Source organism: Hetaerina americana, unplaced genomic scaffold (assembly GCF_022747635.1).
Source record: "Hetaerina americana unplaced genomic scaffold, ioHetAmer1.1.p SCAF_5, whole genome shotgun sequence".
Lineage (NCBI taxonomy): Eukaryota > Metazoa > Arthropoda > Insecta > Odonata > Calopterygidae > Hetaerina > Hetaerina americana.
Window position 1 is genome coordinate 7,650,693 of NW_027287095.1, and position 19,594 is coordinate 7,670,286.

Below are 19,594 nucleotides of genomic sequence, written 5' to 3' on the forward strand. Positions count from 1 at the left end.
TTACTCATTTGACCTGGTGACACTAGGGTTTTTATTTTTGATCTTCATTGACCTGTTATCTGCACTGACCCAGTTGTTACCCATAGTTTTAATGTAATGGGTCATTTCCTAAAAAATTAGGTATATTTGCGAAGTGTAAAAATAACTTTGAAAACAAAAAGAAAATTAATAAATTCAATTTTCTCTTCAAACCCAATGAAACTTTGTTCCTTCAAATTCTAAGGTGAAACGCTTATGTGTCAACAAATTTTTTAATGTTCTCAAATTTCAAAATAGTTAATTCAGCATTGATAAAGCAATTTTTACAATTTAAAAATATGATATAATGCAGAATTGAAAATGTAGGTTATAATTTTTGGGAGTGGAGTATGTAGTTGATCGGAATGAGTGATGGGGAATTGGAATGGATAGAGGTGGTTGCAAGGTGTTGGATGATGGAGGGAGGTGTCCATAGGGATGCTGCATTTTAGAATGTACTACCTTGAACAAAAAGTTCCCGGAATAACCACCGTGTGGCGCTCCCATCGTTCCGATTTAAGTTCTGTTTTTTTTTGTTAAATTGGTACATCTGTTGTTGATATTCCCTTTAAATCTTAGTGTCATAACTTGACATTTGCAAAAGTTACGGTCGGTTTTCGGTATGTCCATCAGTGCTTCCTGCGATTTTTCCATTACTTCCTCTCGGCTGCTAAAACGCGTTCCCCGTAATGGTTTTTTAACTCGATTGAACAGAAAGAAGTCACAGGGAGCCAAATCAGGTGAATTCGGTGGCTGTTGGATGGTATTTGTTGCATTTTTCGTCAAAAAATTACGAATAATGATAGCACTGTGCGACGGTGCGTTATCATGGTGCAAAATCCACGAGTTTTCTGCCCACATTTCTGGTTTCTTTCGGCGAATTGCTTCACGCAAACATCTCATAACGCCCAAATAATACTCTTTGTTTACTGTCTGGCCTTCTGGCAAAAATTCATGATGCACTACACCGTTGTAATCCATGAAAACCGTCAGCATTGCCTTCTTTTTTGACTGAAAACGACGTGGTTTTTTTGGTCTCGGCTCATTTGGTGAACGCCATTCACTTGCCTGATGTCTGGATTGCGTGTCGTACTCATAAACCCACGTCTCGTCTCCAGTAATGATCCTTTTGATGAATGTGGATGAATCGGATTCAGCCTCGCAAATCATGTCTTTTGCGACGTCAACACGGTCTCTTTTTTGCATGAAATTGAGGTCTTTTGGCACCAACTTTGCTGCTACACGACGGAAACCCAAATCATTAACCACAATGTCTTGGGCGGATCCATAGGCAATGTTCAAGTCCTCCGCTATTTCTCTGATGGTTAATTTGCGGTTATTGACCAACATTTCTTTTACTTTATCAATTTTTTCACCGACTTTCGATGTCGATGGTCTGCCACTGCGTTCATCATCTTCGATTGACTCACGACCACTTCTGAACCGCTCGTGCCACTGGTAAACGACCGTTTTTTTCAGAGAATCGTTGCCGAAACACTTTTCCAACATTTCCAACGTCCGTGCGCCACTAAATCCGTTTTTTACGCAAAATTTAATACAAGTTCGTTGTTGCAAATTTAAATCCATTTCTGAAATTGTAAAAAATCGCCAACACACACAGAGATAGATGTACTCTTGGCTAAGTAACTTTTGCAAATGTCAAGTTATGACACTAAGATTTAAAGGGAACATCAACAACAGATGTACCAATTTAACAAAAAAAACAGAACTCAAATCGGAACGATGGGAGCGCCACACGGTGGTTATTCCGGGAACTTTTTGTTCAAGGTAGTATGTTGGATTTATGGACATTAACAAGAGGGAGGAAGTAGTTTCACTGTTTTAAGAGATTAGATTAAGTCCTTGTGTATAGATATTAATTTGTGTGTTCATTGGGAGTTAGTTTCTATTTTGCAATGTCAGTTTCTATGATGTTGAGAACTTGCTGCAGTCACTGTACTGACCTTTTCTTCCTCAATTCATTCCCCTTTTTCTTCTTTCCTTGTCTCCAATTATTCTATGAGCCACTCAAATCCATCTCTCTGATGGATTTAAAATTCCCACTTTTATGTCCGTGGGTGCAATCCTCCAGTCACACGTTTCCTCACCTTTTACTAATTTATCCTTAGCCATTGTTCTAAATGGGTCCGTCTTCATCACTTTCCTTTCTGTGTCCCCACCCACATCTATGGTTTCATTCTTCAAAAGCCACTTGAGCTTGCATGTGCAGTAAACCCTCTAGAGCCCACTGCAGACCACTCTTTCAAAGCCTTGCCATAATAACAGTCCCTTGTGTATTAATTTATAATTCAGTAATTTTTGTAAAAAAGAAAATGGCTCTATTCTCATAAAATAATGGCACACATATCTATGAGACTAGGGCAAGAAATCATCTGTGTGTAGTGTCTTCTAGCATGACAGGGATGACCAAGGGACCTCGTTCTCTGTGCATCAAAATGTTTAACAGGCTTCCAATTAGTTTAAAAAATGAGAAATCTCTATTTTTAAAAAGATATTGTATATGTAGTTAAATGAAAAATGTTTTTACAGTGTGAATGACTACATCATTCCGGGTAATATTGAATTTTATAACAATTTTTTAATTTAGTCTTTTAAATTTCCTTCCCTCTGCCATAGACCTTATAGAATCTTATTTATAATCATTTCATCTGGATCAAATTTTCTCAGCCACTGGTGATTGTGGGAGCTGAATAATGAATCTGTCCTAATTAAAAGATTTCCATCTTTTTCACATCCATGCCTTTTTCAGCTAGAGCTAGACAGTTGATCACTAGTATGGAATACATGAGATAGTTGAAGAGATTGATATGAAACTTGAGTAGTTTCTGGTGTATGTAGTAACTTTATGGAATATATACATGCTTAAATGAAAGCAATAACTTTGTTATATTCTGCAAGAGTTTATTCAAATAACCTTGGTTTCTGGCCACTGCCAACCCCCTCATAGTGGGGAAGAATTCACAGCTTCCATGAGTTAAGTGCGTGTCTATGCTCCACAACATCAGTTGTCTCCTTTTTCAGAGATGAGTCGTTGAGGGAAGTCCATGCTAGCAGAAATGCAGTGAGGGATCTGATTTTGCTCCGCAATGACCTCGTCCGCCACACGATGCGTGGCCCTGGTGTCGTGGAAGGTGGTGAATCATTGGCTAGTGGTCAGCAGTGTGAAGCCAATGTTTCATTCACCCTGCCAGTGCTCCCAGAGCCAATCAGACACAGGAGGGCATGCACCACTTGCCCCTACTTGACCATCTGCTCTGCACATCTGAAATGGTGAGCATGGATTTCAGCCCTGAAAAGCTCAAAGTTCCAACTGAAATTGCTATGGTTGGACCTATTACTCTTTCTCCATTCTCTCATCATTGTGTTTTGTTCATTGATGCTTCCTATGTTTGTGAATACCCCTTTTTCTTGTTGCTCCCACTAACCTCATTTCTCCAATTTGGGAATGTTTCTGGGGAATACCCTAGAGGTGGTGTGGCTATTGACTGAGCAATATCTATCCATCAAATTGATTTAAACTAGAAATGTAATTCTCTAATGATAGTTATCATTCCCTCACCATCATTGTTTAAAGCATATTGGTATTATGAGAAACAAATTCCACTTTCCCACTTATTAAATCTGTGGAAAAGCATAATTTTTTTCTCATAATGACGAACTTCCACTACATCTCGCCTGAATCTGTTGAATATATTGGTATTAGCCTCGAGTTATGTTTTTAACATGTTTTCTAGAAAGCTCATCTATTTATTGATACAAAACTTGATCAATCAATGAGTATAGCCTCTTTATTCCCTGGCATCCCATGAGGAAAAACAAACCCTTTATAGTGCTGTTTCAAGTCATGACTACCAGTCATGGATTATGGAAACAAGCTGATATATACGAGTACTATATGCAAGTAAAAAATATTTGAGAAGGAATTAATATGGTAGATTTTTTATTGAACAACTTTTGATGAGGATGGTGTAAAATGTAATCGTTTTCATTAATGTCACATTTCTCTGTCAACTCTGGAATGATCCTTGATCTAATGGTCTTAAGGGGCTTTATCGGGCAGCAATGGATGCCTCTTCATACAAAACATATGATTTGGAATGTTTCAGAGTAGATTCTTTGTAAGTAGTAAGTTATTTGAAAACTTCCCATCCTCTGTAATTATTACATTTTGATGGATGTGTCAGATAATGTATTTCTTTGTTTTACATTGTTCTTTACATTAAGTTGCTACTTATAGCAGCAGTGTGTCTCACTGGGTGGGACATACCCCTCTAGTGGACTTCAATAACATTAGATATCTCAGGCTAAGCTTGGATGCCAATCAACAATGACAAGTGGTCTGGCATTAACTGCTGTTATTTAAACAAATTTAATTTAATTTGGTTGTAATAAGTTTTCAGACAAATGATAGAGGTTTTGAGCATTTTGTGTTGTTTGAAGTTTTCAACAGGTGTAGTCAGTAAGAAGTGGGTAAATATGTTTCAGTTTCATAGTTTTAAAATAACCATCAGAACATCATACATTAGGGCCATGCATTGTGGCAATTACCACAAGTGCTCTGTTCATCAATATGTGCATCCTACCACCCCTGATCATTAATTAATTATTGAAGCATATTTTAAACATAAGATTCTAGTTCCCTGGACAATAAAATATGCCTTTTGTGAGTTTACGTTCCCACAATCCTTTGAGGTTTCTGTCTCATTTTGCTCCCCTGAACAGCCCACTACACAACCCTAAATGTCATATTGCTAGATGCCCCCAAGGTATCAGGCGTAGGTTAATGTATCCCCTGATACTACAAGAGGATCAAGATTGACCAAACTAGTGCTTTTAATTGAAGCCAAGTGAGTGTCAATTATTGGAAATAGAATTGAAAGAAATATTGAATAAGATAAATTGTCTTTTCGCTGTGCTGTGAATGTCTAGGGGCTTTAAATGAACAAGTTTTGATGGAATGCTGTACAGTACATGCCATGTTACTGGTACTCATTGTTGTGTGCATGGCACCCATTTCTAATTTCTGCATCTCAGTGCACATGAGAGAATAATGATTCTGTTAAAATAACTGATGCGATAGTATCATTATTAACTAATTCAATCTGTGTAAACTTCAAGAAAACCTGCATATTGATATTTAAAACAATAACTTCATAACACTTTTTGATACAAAATTATACAATTTATTAATTTACCCTTTACATTTCTTGCTAGTAGCACTGGCAGAATACACTAACCACTAAGAGGGGTCAACATTGGCTTTAACCATGTTGAGTTTAACCATGATTTTAATTACTTGTGACATTGGTTATGCAATAGTTCATTTCTTCATCTTGCTCCTTTAAATCCCCGGGGATCGAGATGGTGCGGGGGCTAACGTACTGGCTTCCCACCCTGAGGGTGCGGTTCAAATCCCGGCGGTGTTGAATAGTTTTCAGAGGTATCTCGATCCCTACTTGAGGTGCTTTGTGGAGGGCACTTTGAGTGAGTACGCCGTCCGTCGGATGGAACGTTAAGCTGCGGACCCCTTGGCGCCTTTCGTAAAGAGTAGGCTAATGCCGATGCCGGGTTTCTCTCCACCCTTCATCCTTTCCTGTCCATCCCCTATGGCGCAAATGACCTCAGTTGTTGGTCGCCTCCCCTAAAAACTACTACTACTACTCCTTTAAATCCCAAGTAATTCACAGTGCAATTAAAGGATGCCTCAGAGACTTAAGCTTAGCTAAAGCACTCCATCGGACATTATAGGATCTGAGTTCAAATCCCAGTCAAGGCAATTGATTTTTACCCTGTCATTCCTGCATCAGGAGTTTTTTTTATAAAAAAATTGTGTTAGCTTAAAAAGTGCATTTATTCCACAGAAAAATACAATGTACTAGTGCCTGACCCCACTGACCAATCGTCTATCTTCCAGTCTCCCTTGGCATACTGTCAGTGAATGGAAGCTGGGAGGAAGAGTATCTCTGGTGTTGTTTCTTTGATGCATAGAATTACAGAATGTACTATGATTTTATGGGCATATCTGTGAAATGTGATTACTCTGCAATATGAGTGGAATTTATGTATTGAGCATGTGATGCCTTCTCTTCTTTGTAGTGATGATGCTCTGGAGTCAATGGCAGTGAATCACCCCATGAGCCAACTGGCACCAAACGCATTGAAGCACCTCAGCCGCACACACTTGGATTATTTTGTTCACTGGAGTGGCCTAATTGGTTTGGAGCGAGCAGAGTGCATGCAGGATAGCAAGGACCATCTGCTGTGGACAGTTGAACCACAGGAAAGGCAAGCCAGGGGTTGTGAAAAAATAGTTATCGAAATTAGTGTAACCTAGTCAGTTTGTTTATGGAAGTGATGTTTTAGATCGTTGCATCTGCATGTGCCATGTTATGAATATCTGTGTATGGGAGAGTGTTATGGTGTATAGAAGAGGAGGAAGGGAAAGGGAGATCTTTGAGGGTGATTGACAGGGGTGGGGGTCGATGGGATATCGGTGGGTGTGCCCCTTGGTGGACAATGTTTAGACCAGGATCCCAGCAAGCTCCCAAGAGCTATATGAATGCTGCCCCAAGGGCATGTAGCATATACCTTTTCAATAAATGATCTAAATTATTTCATGAATTAATAAATCTATTATAGTTGATTACATGTATACAAGGAAGCCTCAAATGGAAATTTTGCTAGTTAAGCGAAATGGTAAATCAGTGGAACAAGTGAATACTGTGGAGTCTTCACACTGAAAGCCAAACTGACTGGTTTTATCATGCATGCACATTAACTGAGCTAGCTTCATCATACCTCACTATTAAGTGGCTGTGATGGATGGTTAAGTAGTAATGTTTAAAAATCTATTGTTACACCCTGCTTCAGTTAAGATTACCTTACAGGCTAATATTTACTCTGGAGAAGTAGCAGTCCCATCAGAGATGTTTTCACAATATCAACATAAACAATTAGGTTTATCACTGGTGCCAAATCTGTTTATATTGTAAACCATTATTTAACAAAACTTGATATCCTCCGATTAACTTGTTCGTTTATTCTACAGCTGATTTCTATTTTTTGTAAACACATTAGTCAACTGAGGACTGACAGCAGTTATTACAGCTATAATACGAGGCACCACGAAAACCTACATGTAACATCAAGCTGTATTAAAATACATTTTGATTGCCCCTTTAAATGAGATGAAAATGTGTTAACAGATGTTTGGCATTTATTAAACAAATGAAAAATAGCAATATTTTTAATAATAGTGATTGCATTACTAATTAAGGATTTTTATAATTATGTGAAAGATTTCTTCAGTGATTTAATGTAAAATAAGCATCTTCAGTTCCAGTGCTATGAGTCATTACCACCTGTCTGTGGGTTCTAGCCCTCCCTTTAACACTGTTACCTTTATTTCCTTTTCTACTTATCACTCTTACCACCTGTATACCTACCCTATCCATCCTCCTTAATGCCAACATGAATCATAATGACCCCATCTCCTCATGGCTATGCCACATCAGAAAATATTCCTTTAAACTAGCCCAATATACCAGCTATTTAGCAAAATTAATCAAAATAAAAAAAACTTTTGGAAGGCCTTTAAAATGATGTTAGAATGGATGCCTTTGGCGTTAAATCAGGTTATAAAATAATCAAATTATCCTGTACCTCCTGTGGTTGTGGCATTCTTCTCCATTGTGTAATTGACCAAATTCCATTCCTGCCCTCATTTTCTCTTCATTGTCGGTGAGGGAGAGCTTTCCTCATGCCCGAGGACTCATTTGAAAATTGTCTTTGTGTTCCATGGATTTGAATTTCTAATTGAATGTCACCATCCTTCTGATTTTCTTTCCGTATACTCAGAGAGAAGATGGGCAGGTGCATCAGTGACCTGCGTATACGGGAAGTGCGCCATCCTGGGGGCCATTCAGATGATGCCCTCATTGTCCACTGTTTTGTGCGTGAAGAGGGGAGTGTGCCAGTGGACGTCCGCCCCCACCTGCCCAGTGCCACCTTTGGTGTGGCTGAGAGAGTCCTGGTCAGTTGGAGACATCGTGTTGCCGTAGCCTTTGGGACTGTTGTCTCATCCGATGTGGATTCACTGTGTATCAGCATTGACAGGTGAGGGTGAAAGTGCTGGCTTCATTGGCCTGGCCCCTCCTACACAAAGGGGGCACATTGTCCTCTTCTTAACCAGTTGATTTTGTAATTGGATGTTTTAAATTGTCATGGGAAGGAAATGCATTGCTGATCTAACTCATTGTATCTGATGTGATTGTATGTTTGAATATGCAGCTGCCTGGTCCCAAGAAATATAGGCCAGCTTCATAGCTTGACATAGTGAATTAAAACATCTATTATTTACCCTGGTCGGAGATTCACGAAATATGATTGAGAAATTTTACCTGCTGTTATTTAAAGGGTGTAAATGAGGTGTTCTTTATATGCTCCTCTGTATGGTATATTGTACTTTCTTTTTATAGGGCAAAAAATCCTTTTACTTGAAATTGTTTAATTTTAGAATCATAAATCACAGTGTTTTCCAACTTTTATAGTAAACTCTTGATTATCTGTGCTGATGGATGTATGATAAAGCATGGATAACCGAAATATGTGGAAAATATGGTCATACTATAAAATCATATATCTGGAGACTCTCCCTATTCATTCCTTGTGATTAATTCACATTTTTTAGCAATGGAAAGTAAATTTATTTATGTTTTTCAGCCATTTTCATAATGGTAGAATTATAGAATTACAAGAACGCAGGACTATCATAATGTGAATTACAGAACATGTTTTCCTCAAACATAAAGTAATCACATAGCCAGGAAAAAACAAATGACCGGTGAATGATGAATTTTAAAAAAGGATCGCTTATACAGATTCATATTTGTCGTTTGATATCGAATAAAATAATGCAGTTCAGATAGTTGATTACTATTTGTTTAATTGTAAAGCTATATATTTGTTCTCCTCGAAGGAGAATATGGAATCCTCTGGGCTAACACAAGGGAAACTGATAAAGGGATATAACAGATAGAACAAAAATATTTATATTAATACAAATGCTATGGGATACCTTTGATTTTGTGATAAACATTTAAAACTTTGAAGAAAACCCAGGTATTTCAAACGTTTACTTTAAAAAATTTACATCAGTTTGAAAGCATGTAAATATCTTAACAATTGTGATTTTATTCAAATCTTGAGGTTCTGAGAAAAGAGAATAGCATGGATGTTTTGCACAATGGATACTTGGAAACTGGATACTCGCAAGTTGACTGTTTAAGTTTTGTGTATTTTCAATTAAGAGGACCTACAAGTATTTACAAGTTAAGCAGACCTTTGCATTGGCAGATTACAACGTCACCCATGGGATCTGTGAGGATAATACGAAGAGGGGGAGACCCTGAGCAATTGAAGATAATCTGCCCCACACTGAGTATCCTGAGCTCTACCAGTGGTCATTTCCTAACCATCCAATCCCTTAGCTCCAAAAATAAAATAATTTTAAGGCAAATGAAGATAATTCAATTTTCCTCGACAAGTAGCTTGAATGGTTCTCTGAATCACCACCATGAGCATCAGTGCTTGCGCAATGAGTTTCCCACTTAGTAATAGACAATCCTTTATGAGTAAATACGCCAGTACTCTGGGAAGAGATCTGTGGTGCCAATGCCTCTCGGTTTTTTTTTCCGGTATAGTGATTTGTTAATGTAGAAAAAATTGAGATTCAAGCAGTGATTAAATAGTTTCTAAAGAAAGGTATGGAAGCAAAGGAAATTCATGCCAACTTTCAGAACACCCTTGGGGACTCTGCTCCTTCATGCTCAACTGTTTTCAAGTGAACAAACGAGTATAAGTTGGTTGGAACAGCTTAGATGATGATCCATGTAGTGGTCAGCCAAAATGTGCCACTACCCCAGAAATTATTGCAAAAGTGCATAAAATGGCCATGGTGGATCGCCGACTGAAGGTGCGAGAAATCGCCAAAGATGTAGGGATGTCATCTGAATGGGCATACCACATTTTAACAGTGGAATTGTGTACGAGAAAATTGTCCACTAGATTGGACTCTTGATGCAGGATCACGAGCACGTCAGAATTGAAATTTCTGAAAAATGTTTGACCCAATTTAAGAGAAACCAACTAGATTTTCTGAGCCGATTTGTGACCAAAGATGAAACTTGGGTCCACTACTATGCCCCAGAGATAAAATGGCAGTCAAAGCAGAGGACACATGTTGATTCACCACCCCCAAAGAAAGCAAAGGCAATATGGTTGGCTGGAAAGGTGATGACTTCAGGTTTCTGGGATGTGAAAGGGATTCCCACTGACCCCAGGATTTCCCACTGGTCTAACAATTACTGGATAATGCTATGCTCACTTCCTGGACCAACTATAGCAAAAGATACTTGAAAAAAGGTCAGGTTTGGCGTGGAAGAAAGTCATCTCCCATCAGGACAATGCACTTCCACACACAAGTGTTGTTGCCATGGCGAAAATACATGAACTAAGATATGAATTGTTGCCTAAACTGCTTTATTCACCTGATTTGGCTGCATCAGATTTCCATCTCTTCCCCAAGCTATCAAAATTTTCCTCAGGGGACAGAGATTCTCTTCAAACTAAGAAGTAACAGCCAAAGTAGACAGGTATTTTGCAGCCCTGAAGGAATCTAATTTTCTAGCTCTAATAATCTAGCTCTGAAGGAATCTAATTTTCGAGATGTGATCAAGATATTGGAACATCGCTGGACCAAGGGCTTTAGTGTACAGTGAGACTACATTCAAAAATAAAATTCACTGAGGTAAGTTGTTTATTTTAATTCCATTCCGAGAACTTTTGTAATTATCCTCATATTCTGTCCCCTACAGATTAGTTAATTCTGAATTTTGCTCTAATATTCCAAAAATTTCAAACTTCAGGGACATATATTTAATTATATAATATTGACATTGCATATTATGTTAAATACACATTGACCAATTTTAAAAATATTTTGCTTGGATCATGGTGACATCTATGGCAGCTCTTGCACATAAGACAAATCCAGTTATCTTTATTTTATGGTCAGACATTGATTTAGGAAGATCATCATTAATTAGCACACTTTCCTGGGAGTATTTGTGAATTCAGGTCATAATTTAGCATGAATAAAGTGTTTAATGGAGAGATAAAGGGAAGTGTAAGAAATATAATTTAGAAGCTTCAAATGGGATAAAAAGGAATAACAGGAAGCAGTTGATAAAATGTAGGATGAAGACAAGGGGTGGATTCAGCTGAAGAAAGGTGGAAGCATCTCAGGAAAGGGGTTAAAATAGCTGCAAACAAGACAACATAACGAGACAGCTTGAAATAGAGAAAGAATGAGGAAGCCATTGATTGCAGAAGATCAGATTAAGAAGCTAGGTGAGAGAGGGAAATAGAAGAGCATTAATGCAGAATTAGATAATGACAATTAAGAGTTAAACAATAAATTAAGGTGAGAAACTAATCTAGAAGGTTGAGGCTAGGGAATATTTATCATGTAGCTGGTGAATCATTTGGTTGAAATTGCCAATTTTTGGGTAAATATCCTAATTTAGGTTTAATTATCTTGCCATCATAGACATTGTTTATAAAAACTAAGGATTCTAAATTAATTTCATCTTTGAAATAATAGTGCCCAGAAATTAAAGCAGCCTATTCATTAATCCGAAGATTTTCACATAACGCTAACAAGTCACGAAGATTTACCAACAATTGCTTCCATGAAATCGCAGCAGAAACCATCTTACATCTCACTAATTTATTGCAATGGAATCATTGTTTAAATGAAGAATCCTTCTTTCTTTGTATTTCTCTGAGGAATGCAGGGACCTTTTGCAGCGTTATGGGAGATGCAGATTCCATGTCGATAAGTACGAATATGCTTCAATGACATCATCGTTTTGCCTCACGTCCTTGGGTCTCCTGCTGTCTGATACATGGTCTGCTGACAGATTGAGGCAGCTACTCATTGATCGGTGAGTGCATTTAAAAAGTGCTAGTTATTGTTCACTGAACCTCTTCAATTGGTTGAATTTCAGGGAAATAATTCATGAGTGATTTTTTATAAGACTTCCTAGTTCATATTGCTATTTATAAGGAAATAAATGGACATTTTGACAATTCTCGATCAGGTATGTATGTCTCGATGCGGCCACACTCTCTTAATCAGAGTGAGGGTAGTCAGGTTGCAATTTAATCCATTGATTAGGCCCCTAATGATCAAATACCACTCTTGAACCATTGCAAATTAAACAAATGTTATCATTTCATCTTTGGCTTTTTTAATACCTTTTCAGTAAGTCATATTGTGTTAACTAGCAAAGAATGATTAGTTCCTGCTCCAAGGTCATGTGATTAATTTACTTTTTTTTCACAGCTTGTGTACCATTTTCTTATTTGTAGGAAAATGAGGGCCAGGGAAGATGTGACTTTTGCCCATGGAAAATGTACAAGAAAAGCTGAACATGCTGTAAATGTAATCGAAATATATTTGTTGAGAGAACACTGCCACAATTTGTGTAGCTTGCATTAAAGGCAGTGATCAAGAAAAAAAATCTTCAGAGGAAAATGAAGCCTCTCCAATGCAGATCGCGTTGTAAAAAGTTTATTTCAGCATTCAATTTCCAAATGCTAAATTTTGATGAAAAATACTACTAAAGCTACTTCAGCAAATTTTATTAGTCTAAAACACAAGTATCTCATTATAATAATCAATGATATAAATATTATGTACATCAAATATGATGCAAATATATATAAATTATATAATTAAAGCATAAAATATATGCTAAATTTAATAAATATGATTTGTTTTTTATGTAAACATATTTTCTTGTTTAAAAGCCAATATTTTCCATCACATACGTGTATAAACCCAGTGTTTTAGACCATGCATGACCGCATAGCATTCCAAATGCCATGCAACCTTTTAAGGGTTAATGTTGAAAAAAGTAATAAGGGAATATTACAGCAACTACATATGGTAATCAATTGTTATCTACCCTTTATTTAAGCGTATTTTGTTATTTTTACAGTTTATACTCATAAATAAATCAGTAAGGGAAGTGTCTGTTTATATTAAATAATAATTGATGAAACATAATTATAGTCCAAAAAAACTACTGGTATTTTCGTGGAGCATGTTGCAGTCATCTCCAGTCTTCCATGAGGGTAGCAAATCAACAACAAGGGGGAGGGGGGCAGTCATTAATGAATTTTTGAAAACTGGGAATGGGAAAAACTGAATAAATCCTGAAAAAACCTGGAATTGACCAGTAAAACCTGAAATTTCAGAGAACTAATGTTATTTTAGCATAACAAAGATCGGTAATTGATAGTGTAATGAAAAATGACTCGCATATTTTCTTCTTTTGAATTTTATATGAATAAATGACCTATCAATTTTTTTTAGCCAGCAACTTTCAATGTATTATGCAAGAAGGTAAACAATTGTGCATCTCATTCATACCTTTTAAAGGAATGTTTGTGTGATTAATCGGGCTAACCTCTGCACTATGACTGAGTAGTATTTTTCAGGCACTTATTTAAGTCAGAATATCACAGCATTTGAATTGATCATTATGGGAATGGTGGATTACATAGCAGTGAGTGCCTAATGATACTCTCCTGTATTATTGAGTCTTTAAAGAATATTTCCCAGTTAAAAAAAACATTTCATACCCCTGTCTCATTCTGTTTTTAAACAGTTAACCCTCAAGGAAATATATGTATCAATTCTTAGCTGGAACATGGTGTCTTCTTATTTAAAGCCACAATGAGCTTGCATCCATCGTCATCCATTTTATTTGTTTACTGAATGCTTGCAATAAATCTATGCATTTGTAGTTCCTGAATGCTTGCAATAAAAAAGTAAAAAAGTATCATGGTACAGTTAGCAATTATCAAGATGCTTAAAAAAGTCTCAGGTGTAGAACTTCAAAAATCCAAATTAGGTAACTCCCTACCTTGAGTGGAATTCTAATTTAGGTGAACCATCGTGTTTTTCAAACTATTTTCCTTAATTCATTATCCACTCATGAATGCTCTGCTTCTTGGGAAATGATGAAAAATTTGCCCATACTTGTATAAATTGAGCAGTGTCAGTTGAATTACAGTGATGAATTGAGAAGGTGAAAATAGTTGCACTAAACTATGAACAACAAATTTTTATGCATGAAAAATTGGAAATCCTTGAATCAGAAGCTATCTAATTGCTGACCACCTCTCACAGAGTTTAGCCATCAGGAGAATGACAGGTCAAGTAGAGTCAAGCATATTGTAGCGATATGTACTTTTAAAAATTGAAATTGAAAATTATCCTTCTTCTGAAAACAAATTTCACCTACAGTTAAAAGAAAAATGATTTGCAATTCTTTATTTCTTTTCAGCAAAGCACCAAAATTTCTAAAGAAATTGAGTGGATCTGTGGTGTCTCAGTGCAATTCAATTCTGAAGGGGCTGAACAAGAGCCAGGCGAGGGCAGTGCTGAGTGCCCTGTCTGCACAAGATTACCTTCTCATCAAGGGATTGCCTGGAACAGGTGTGTGTAACCATCATCACTGTCATGAGCTAGCGGCAATTCTCAATATATGGCAAGGAAAAATCATGCTTGAAAATTCCCATTAGCAAAAATGTGTAGTCTCCTGAATGAGAGAAACCCAATTTTTGCAAATACCATTGGGGGTAAGATGAGGTTAGAAGGGTATGGTGCCCACTTCCTGTTATCACTAATTGAACACTTCCCATTGTCACGTTATGATGTAAAATTAGGCTTCTCAGAAATCGTTATCTCTTGTGAATTGTTATATGCAGTACTTAACGGCCAAAGGTGAAAGGGACAATTTAATTTTTCTTGGCTTGTTTTTAATCTTAGCCATATACTACAAATTGGACATACTGCAACAATCTCTATGCCACTCATACCCAGTTTTGTGGTCTCGACAGAATTTTCCGGGAATTTTTTATTAATTACTTCCTCAACATCCAAAACAGTGGAAGAATAGGATAATTATTGCAGCAATCTGGCATGTCTCAAGTGATAACAATTTCCATCGATGCCCTCCGCTTATCCTTATTATCATCTATCCATTTCTGTCCTTTGCTAGCTCTGGCTCAACAATGGGCAGGTTAGATTGAAGGTTTCTCGCTCGAGGCTCCTCTCTCTCCTCATTAGTACTGAGAAGCTTCAACCATGCCCTCCTCCAATTCCTCAGATGAGATTCTGAACACGTTCCCTTGGTGTATCTTTGATTGCAGTTTTCACTTTATAAAAGTGTGCTGCTCTTTACCCCTGTTCATTTTGGGAACTGTACTGAACTATAATCAAATTATTTGGAACCTAGGTACAAAAACATTGCTTATGAAGCAGCAATATGCAGTTTAATCTCATTATAACAGGAACTCTCATTCCCTACAAAATGACTTGCTGTATTGAATTTTGTTGTTACCAATGGCGAACTAACAATCATAAATTAGCTAATTCCTGGGAATTTTCTGGATATAATTTCCATCACTGTGGGTATACCATCACTGTCATAGGTATAAGGATATCAATCATTGAACTGATATGAATAGTTTCACATACCCCCCTTTAGTAGTGTAAAAAGGAGCAGGGGGGGATTAGGAGATAGGAGAAGGGAGAGAAGGCTAGTGATTGGTCAAGGGAATGGGAGGAAGGGGTATTGGAAAAGGACAAAGCAACAGGCATGAATGGTTGAGCTGACCATCCATGGGCTTGCTGGGTAGGAAGGAAGGTGAATTGGGTACAAGAGGGAGGGGAGAGTCTCAGCATTCGGGGATTAATAGGTGTACCGGGCATCAAGGAGAGGGGAATGTAAGGATATCATTTACTAAGTGTCCATTATCAGTGTTTTTTCTTATTTTGAGTTGCTTCAAAAATCCATTCTTCAGCCCTTGACTTCTTGATGAAGGATATTGGGGTTGCAATTGCTATTATACCCTACTTCCCTCAAGTGTTTCATGAAATAGGAGTGTGCAATATTTGCAGTAGTGAAACACCATTTATGTTCCTCACTTTTTGTCTTAAATGATCTTCCCATTTATCCTATATAAATGGTATTGCAGTCTTTACATTTTAATTATACACAGCCCTTCTGTCGTTAGGTGTTACAGGGTCCTTAGTTTTTGTGAATAAATTCTTCAAATTGTCATTGTTATAAAAAGCCACTTGACATTTTTCTCTTGGAAAGGTACTGGCCTCTCCATGAGAAATCTCCCGAAGAGGTCAGTTCATACCTTTTGTTTTCTCCCTTTACCTGTATCCACCACCTCTATAAATAAGTGAATGTGTGTGCGTGAAGAGAGCTTTTTATACAGAATCTTGTCAATAAGTTCCAGTTTGGAGCAGTTGTTGGAAGCAATGGATTTTATTGGTTTCAAGTTCTGGAGAAATTCAAGAGAATGGGGTGCTAATGAGTCTGTTAATCATTGAATGATAGGCTGCTAGCTTCTGAGAGTTGTGTTTGTTGGAATTGTTTTGTATAACTAGATCAGTGGAGGTTGTTTTCCAGAAAATAGTAAACTTGTAGCTATTGCCACAAGTAGATATATTGACTTAAGAAAATTGAGATGACCATAACTCCTTTCTCATATGTGAAATTAATGCCTCGACTTATGGAGTTCAAAAAAATGTCAAGTTGCCAATCAGTTCTGGTTCACCCTGCAAATGTCATCAACAAAGCGGCAGTAAACACAGTTGTTCTGGTTGTGCACAACTCTTGAATTTTAGTTTTTCCTCAGAGTCTTCCATTACTCATTCTGCGAGAAGCAGACGTAATGGATAGCTAAAATCTAACTCCTCAGTTTGCATGTATAATTTACCTTTGAGGTGGAAATAATTCTGCTTCAAGCACACTTTGAGAAGTTTCAGAAATTGATTTACAGTAGATGGTTGCGCACCTCTTTTATTTAATACTTTTTCCATTACTTTAATCTCTTTTCACATGATGGTACTTGTAAAGAGGTTGGTTATCCTTTTGAATGTAATCTAATGTTTATTGTTGTTATGTGTTTATTTTTGAAAGAATGTTCAGAAAAGATGTTGATAATTAAATTTTCTAAGTGGTATGGGATTTCATGTGTATAATAGTTTTCCATTGATTATGTATGTGTAATCTGTGGTTCTTGTGCACTTCTTGACTCGGATGAGATGATTCCTTCACATTTGCTGCATCGCAGGGAAGAGTGCCACTATTGTGGTGATGGTTCAAGCGCTGGTCTCTCTGGGGCGCAGTGTGCTGGTCACAGGTCACACACACTCATCGGTGGACAATGTGCTGTCCCGACTGGTTGAGGCAGGCAATGGTGCTTGTGTGGTGCGTCTTGGGGCCTCGCGTTCAGTGGATGCTCGCCTGCTGCCCTATAGTGAGTCGACCCTGGTGGCCGACTGCCAAACGCCAAAAGAGATTGAAGCAGCCCTACTCTCGAAGGTGCGTGCTGCTAAGGGTGACATCTCGTAAGACTCTCCACCTAGCTAGAGTATAAGGAGATTGCTTTAGGGGGGTGGGAAAACGATGTCCTATTAAACAAGCATAGATGTTCATAGAGCAACCAGCGATAGAGTGCTCAAACCATGTTATCTGATGGAAGACTTTTAAGGATATTTGTATCTCTTGATCCAGGTTGCACGAGTGTTGTGCTTTCATTTGAGAGTGCTATATTGCTTTTATACAATAAGATGTTATTTTTGTGACTTTTGATGGCCCTGAAGGTTGGGAGGGGGCCAGGAGATTACCGCTATTGCCAGGAGATCACCGCTTTGATTAAACAGGCAAGAACACATATCATATTTACAAAATTTAATGTGATTCAAACGAAATAGTGAAACAGGTGCGTAAACGATGTTCTTGGGATTTATATTGAAACTTATAATGAATCCTATTTGAATTATTAGTCCACCGTCTTGTCTATGGCTAGTCCGATGTGTTTAATGGATGTCCTGATGTCCTTTGTATAATTCTCCTAGACTTTCTGTGCACATACTACAATATACAAGCTTATATACTTTTAAATCCAACAGATATTATTGTGTGAAATTACCCCAAGAGAATAATACATCATCAGATTTCTTTGTTAGAGGCCACTATTGTTTTGGAAAATTTTCATTCTTTTGAGTTGGTCAAACAGAGGTTTTCCAAATAACTGTCCAGTAGGAATAACTGTTCTGCTCAGCATAAAAACTACCACAATCCACTTCTGAGGAAATTAAAAACATGAATTTTCTGTGTTTTATTGTGTATGAAATGTGTTTATTAATGGGTTTGCAACTTAGCCAAAAATGTAACTTAATTGTATTCCTTTGTTTTAAAAAAAATAGAAATAGAAAAATTCCTTTTAAGAATTGAAATTATCTTATCCTCGGAGAGCTCAACCATATGACTCATTCATACACCACCCAATATGGTCTGCCTCTTTCAGGAAAACTACTGCCATCAGCATACCTTAGTATTCAGGAACCCTCAGGAAATTTCAGGTCAAGAATTTAGCAAGATGGGGATGAAGCTGTTAGAAGTTATTCTAATGTGTATGTGATGTACACCAAGTCATGAACACTTCATACACGTACATAAGTGCATACTTGTAAAAGACTTAAAATCCTGAATTCCATTGACACTTCCAAAACTGTCATCATTTCATTAACATATCTTCTCGACCATATGTAAACCCTTGACTTTCAATTTCCCATCACATTATTAGGATATGATTTTTGATCTTCAGATCTTCCTTTTGGAGGTTATTCCAATTTCTTCCTCGTAGAATAAACACAGTTGAATGAGTATGTCTTAATGCTTTTGCCGTAAACATATAGTTGCTTCTGGAATACCATATTTCTTTGAAGTTTGTACATGGTTTTTTTTGCTCTTGATGCGCAGGTATTTTAGAGCTCATATGACACTTCATTAGATACCTTTGTTGACTTGGGATTTGGAGAAATTTTTTTTCTCAGTGTGATCAATATTCTTCTCACTATCCATCATTGAATTAATTAAAAGCAAGGTTTGGTTTTATGAACTCAAAAATACAGTTGTAAGAGCTACCAAGATCACAAGGCAACACAAGTTATGTAAAAGACAATCCAGCAAACAAGACTGTATGTAAAGTTATTACAATTTTGCTTTTATTTAATTTCAACTTTTACCTCAAGATTTTTCCCAGTAGTATTTGTACATTGTAGTATGGTAACATTATTGCCCAATTTATTAATAGTGTAGCATTTATAAATAGATAGACACAGAGCGCACTCTTTATGTATTACAAGTACTTGAATATAGTGCAAATATGACTTTCAAAGGTAGAGAGATTGGAAAAAACAATGTATTCAGGCTAAGTGAAATCCTTTTGGCGGATGTGGAAAGTTTCTTTTTCTACCTTCACAAGTGAAATGCTCTCAGGTCTTCTACTGGGTTAGTCCCTCCATTGGTGTTGATGTATCAATAACCGACTCTATCATCATCCTTAGGGCTTCTGAAACCCTGAGGACAATGACTTAGTCGGTTATCAAAACGTT

At 37.2% G+C, this 19,594-nt stretch overlaps 1 protein-coding gene across 1 annotated transcript in view; it reads left to right on the plus strand.

Annotated features, from left to right (window-relative positions):
* The window catches only part of Dna2 (DNA replication helicase/nuclease 2), a 52,921-nt gene that overhangs the window by 17,904 nt on the left and 15,423 nt on the right, over positions 1-19,594 (plus strand). Inside the window, exons 8-13 of the mRNA XM_071592021.1 lie at positions 3,061-3,309; positions 6,136-6,324; positions 7,897-8,154; positions 11,895-12,044; positions 14,457-14,608; positions 17,266-17,516. Coding sequence (XP_071448122.1) covers positions 3,061-3,309; positions 6,136-6,324; positions 7,897-8,154; positions 11,895-12,044; positions 14,457-14,608; positions 17,266-17,516 — 1,249 coding nt within the window. The remainder of the gene's footprint in view (positions 1-3,060; positions 3,310-6,135; positions 6,325-7,896; positions 8,155-11,894; positions 12,045-14,456; positions 14,609-17,265; positions 17,517-19,594) is intronic.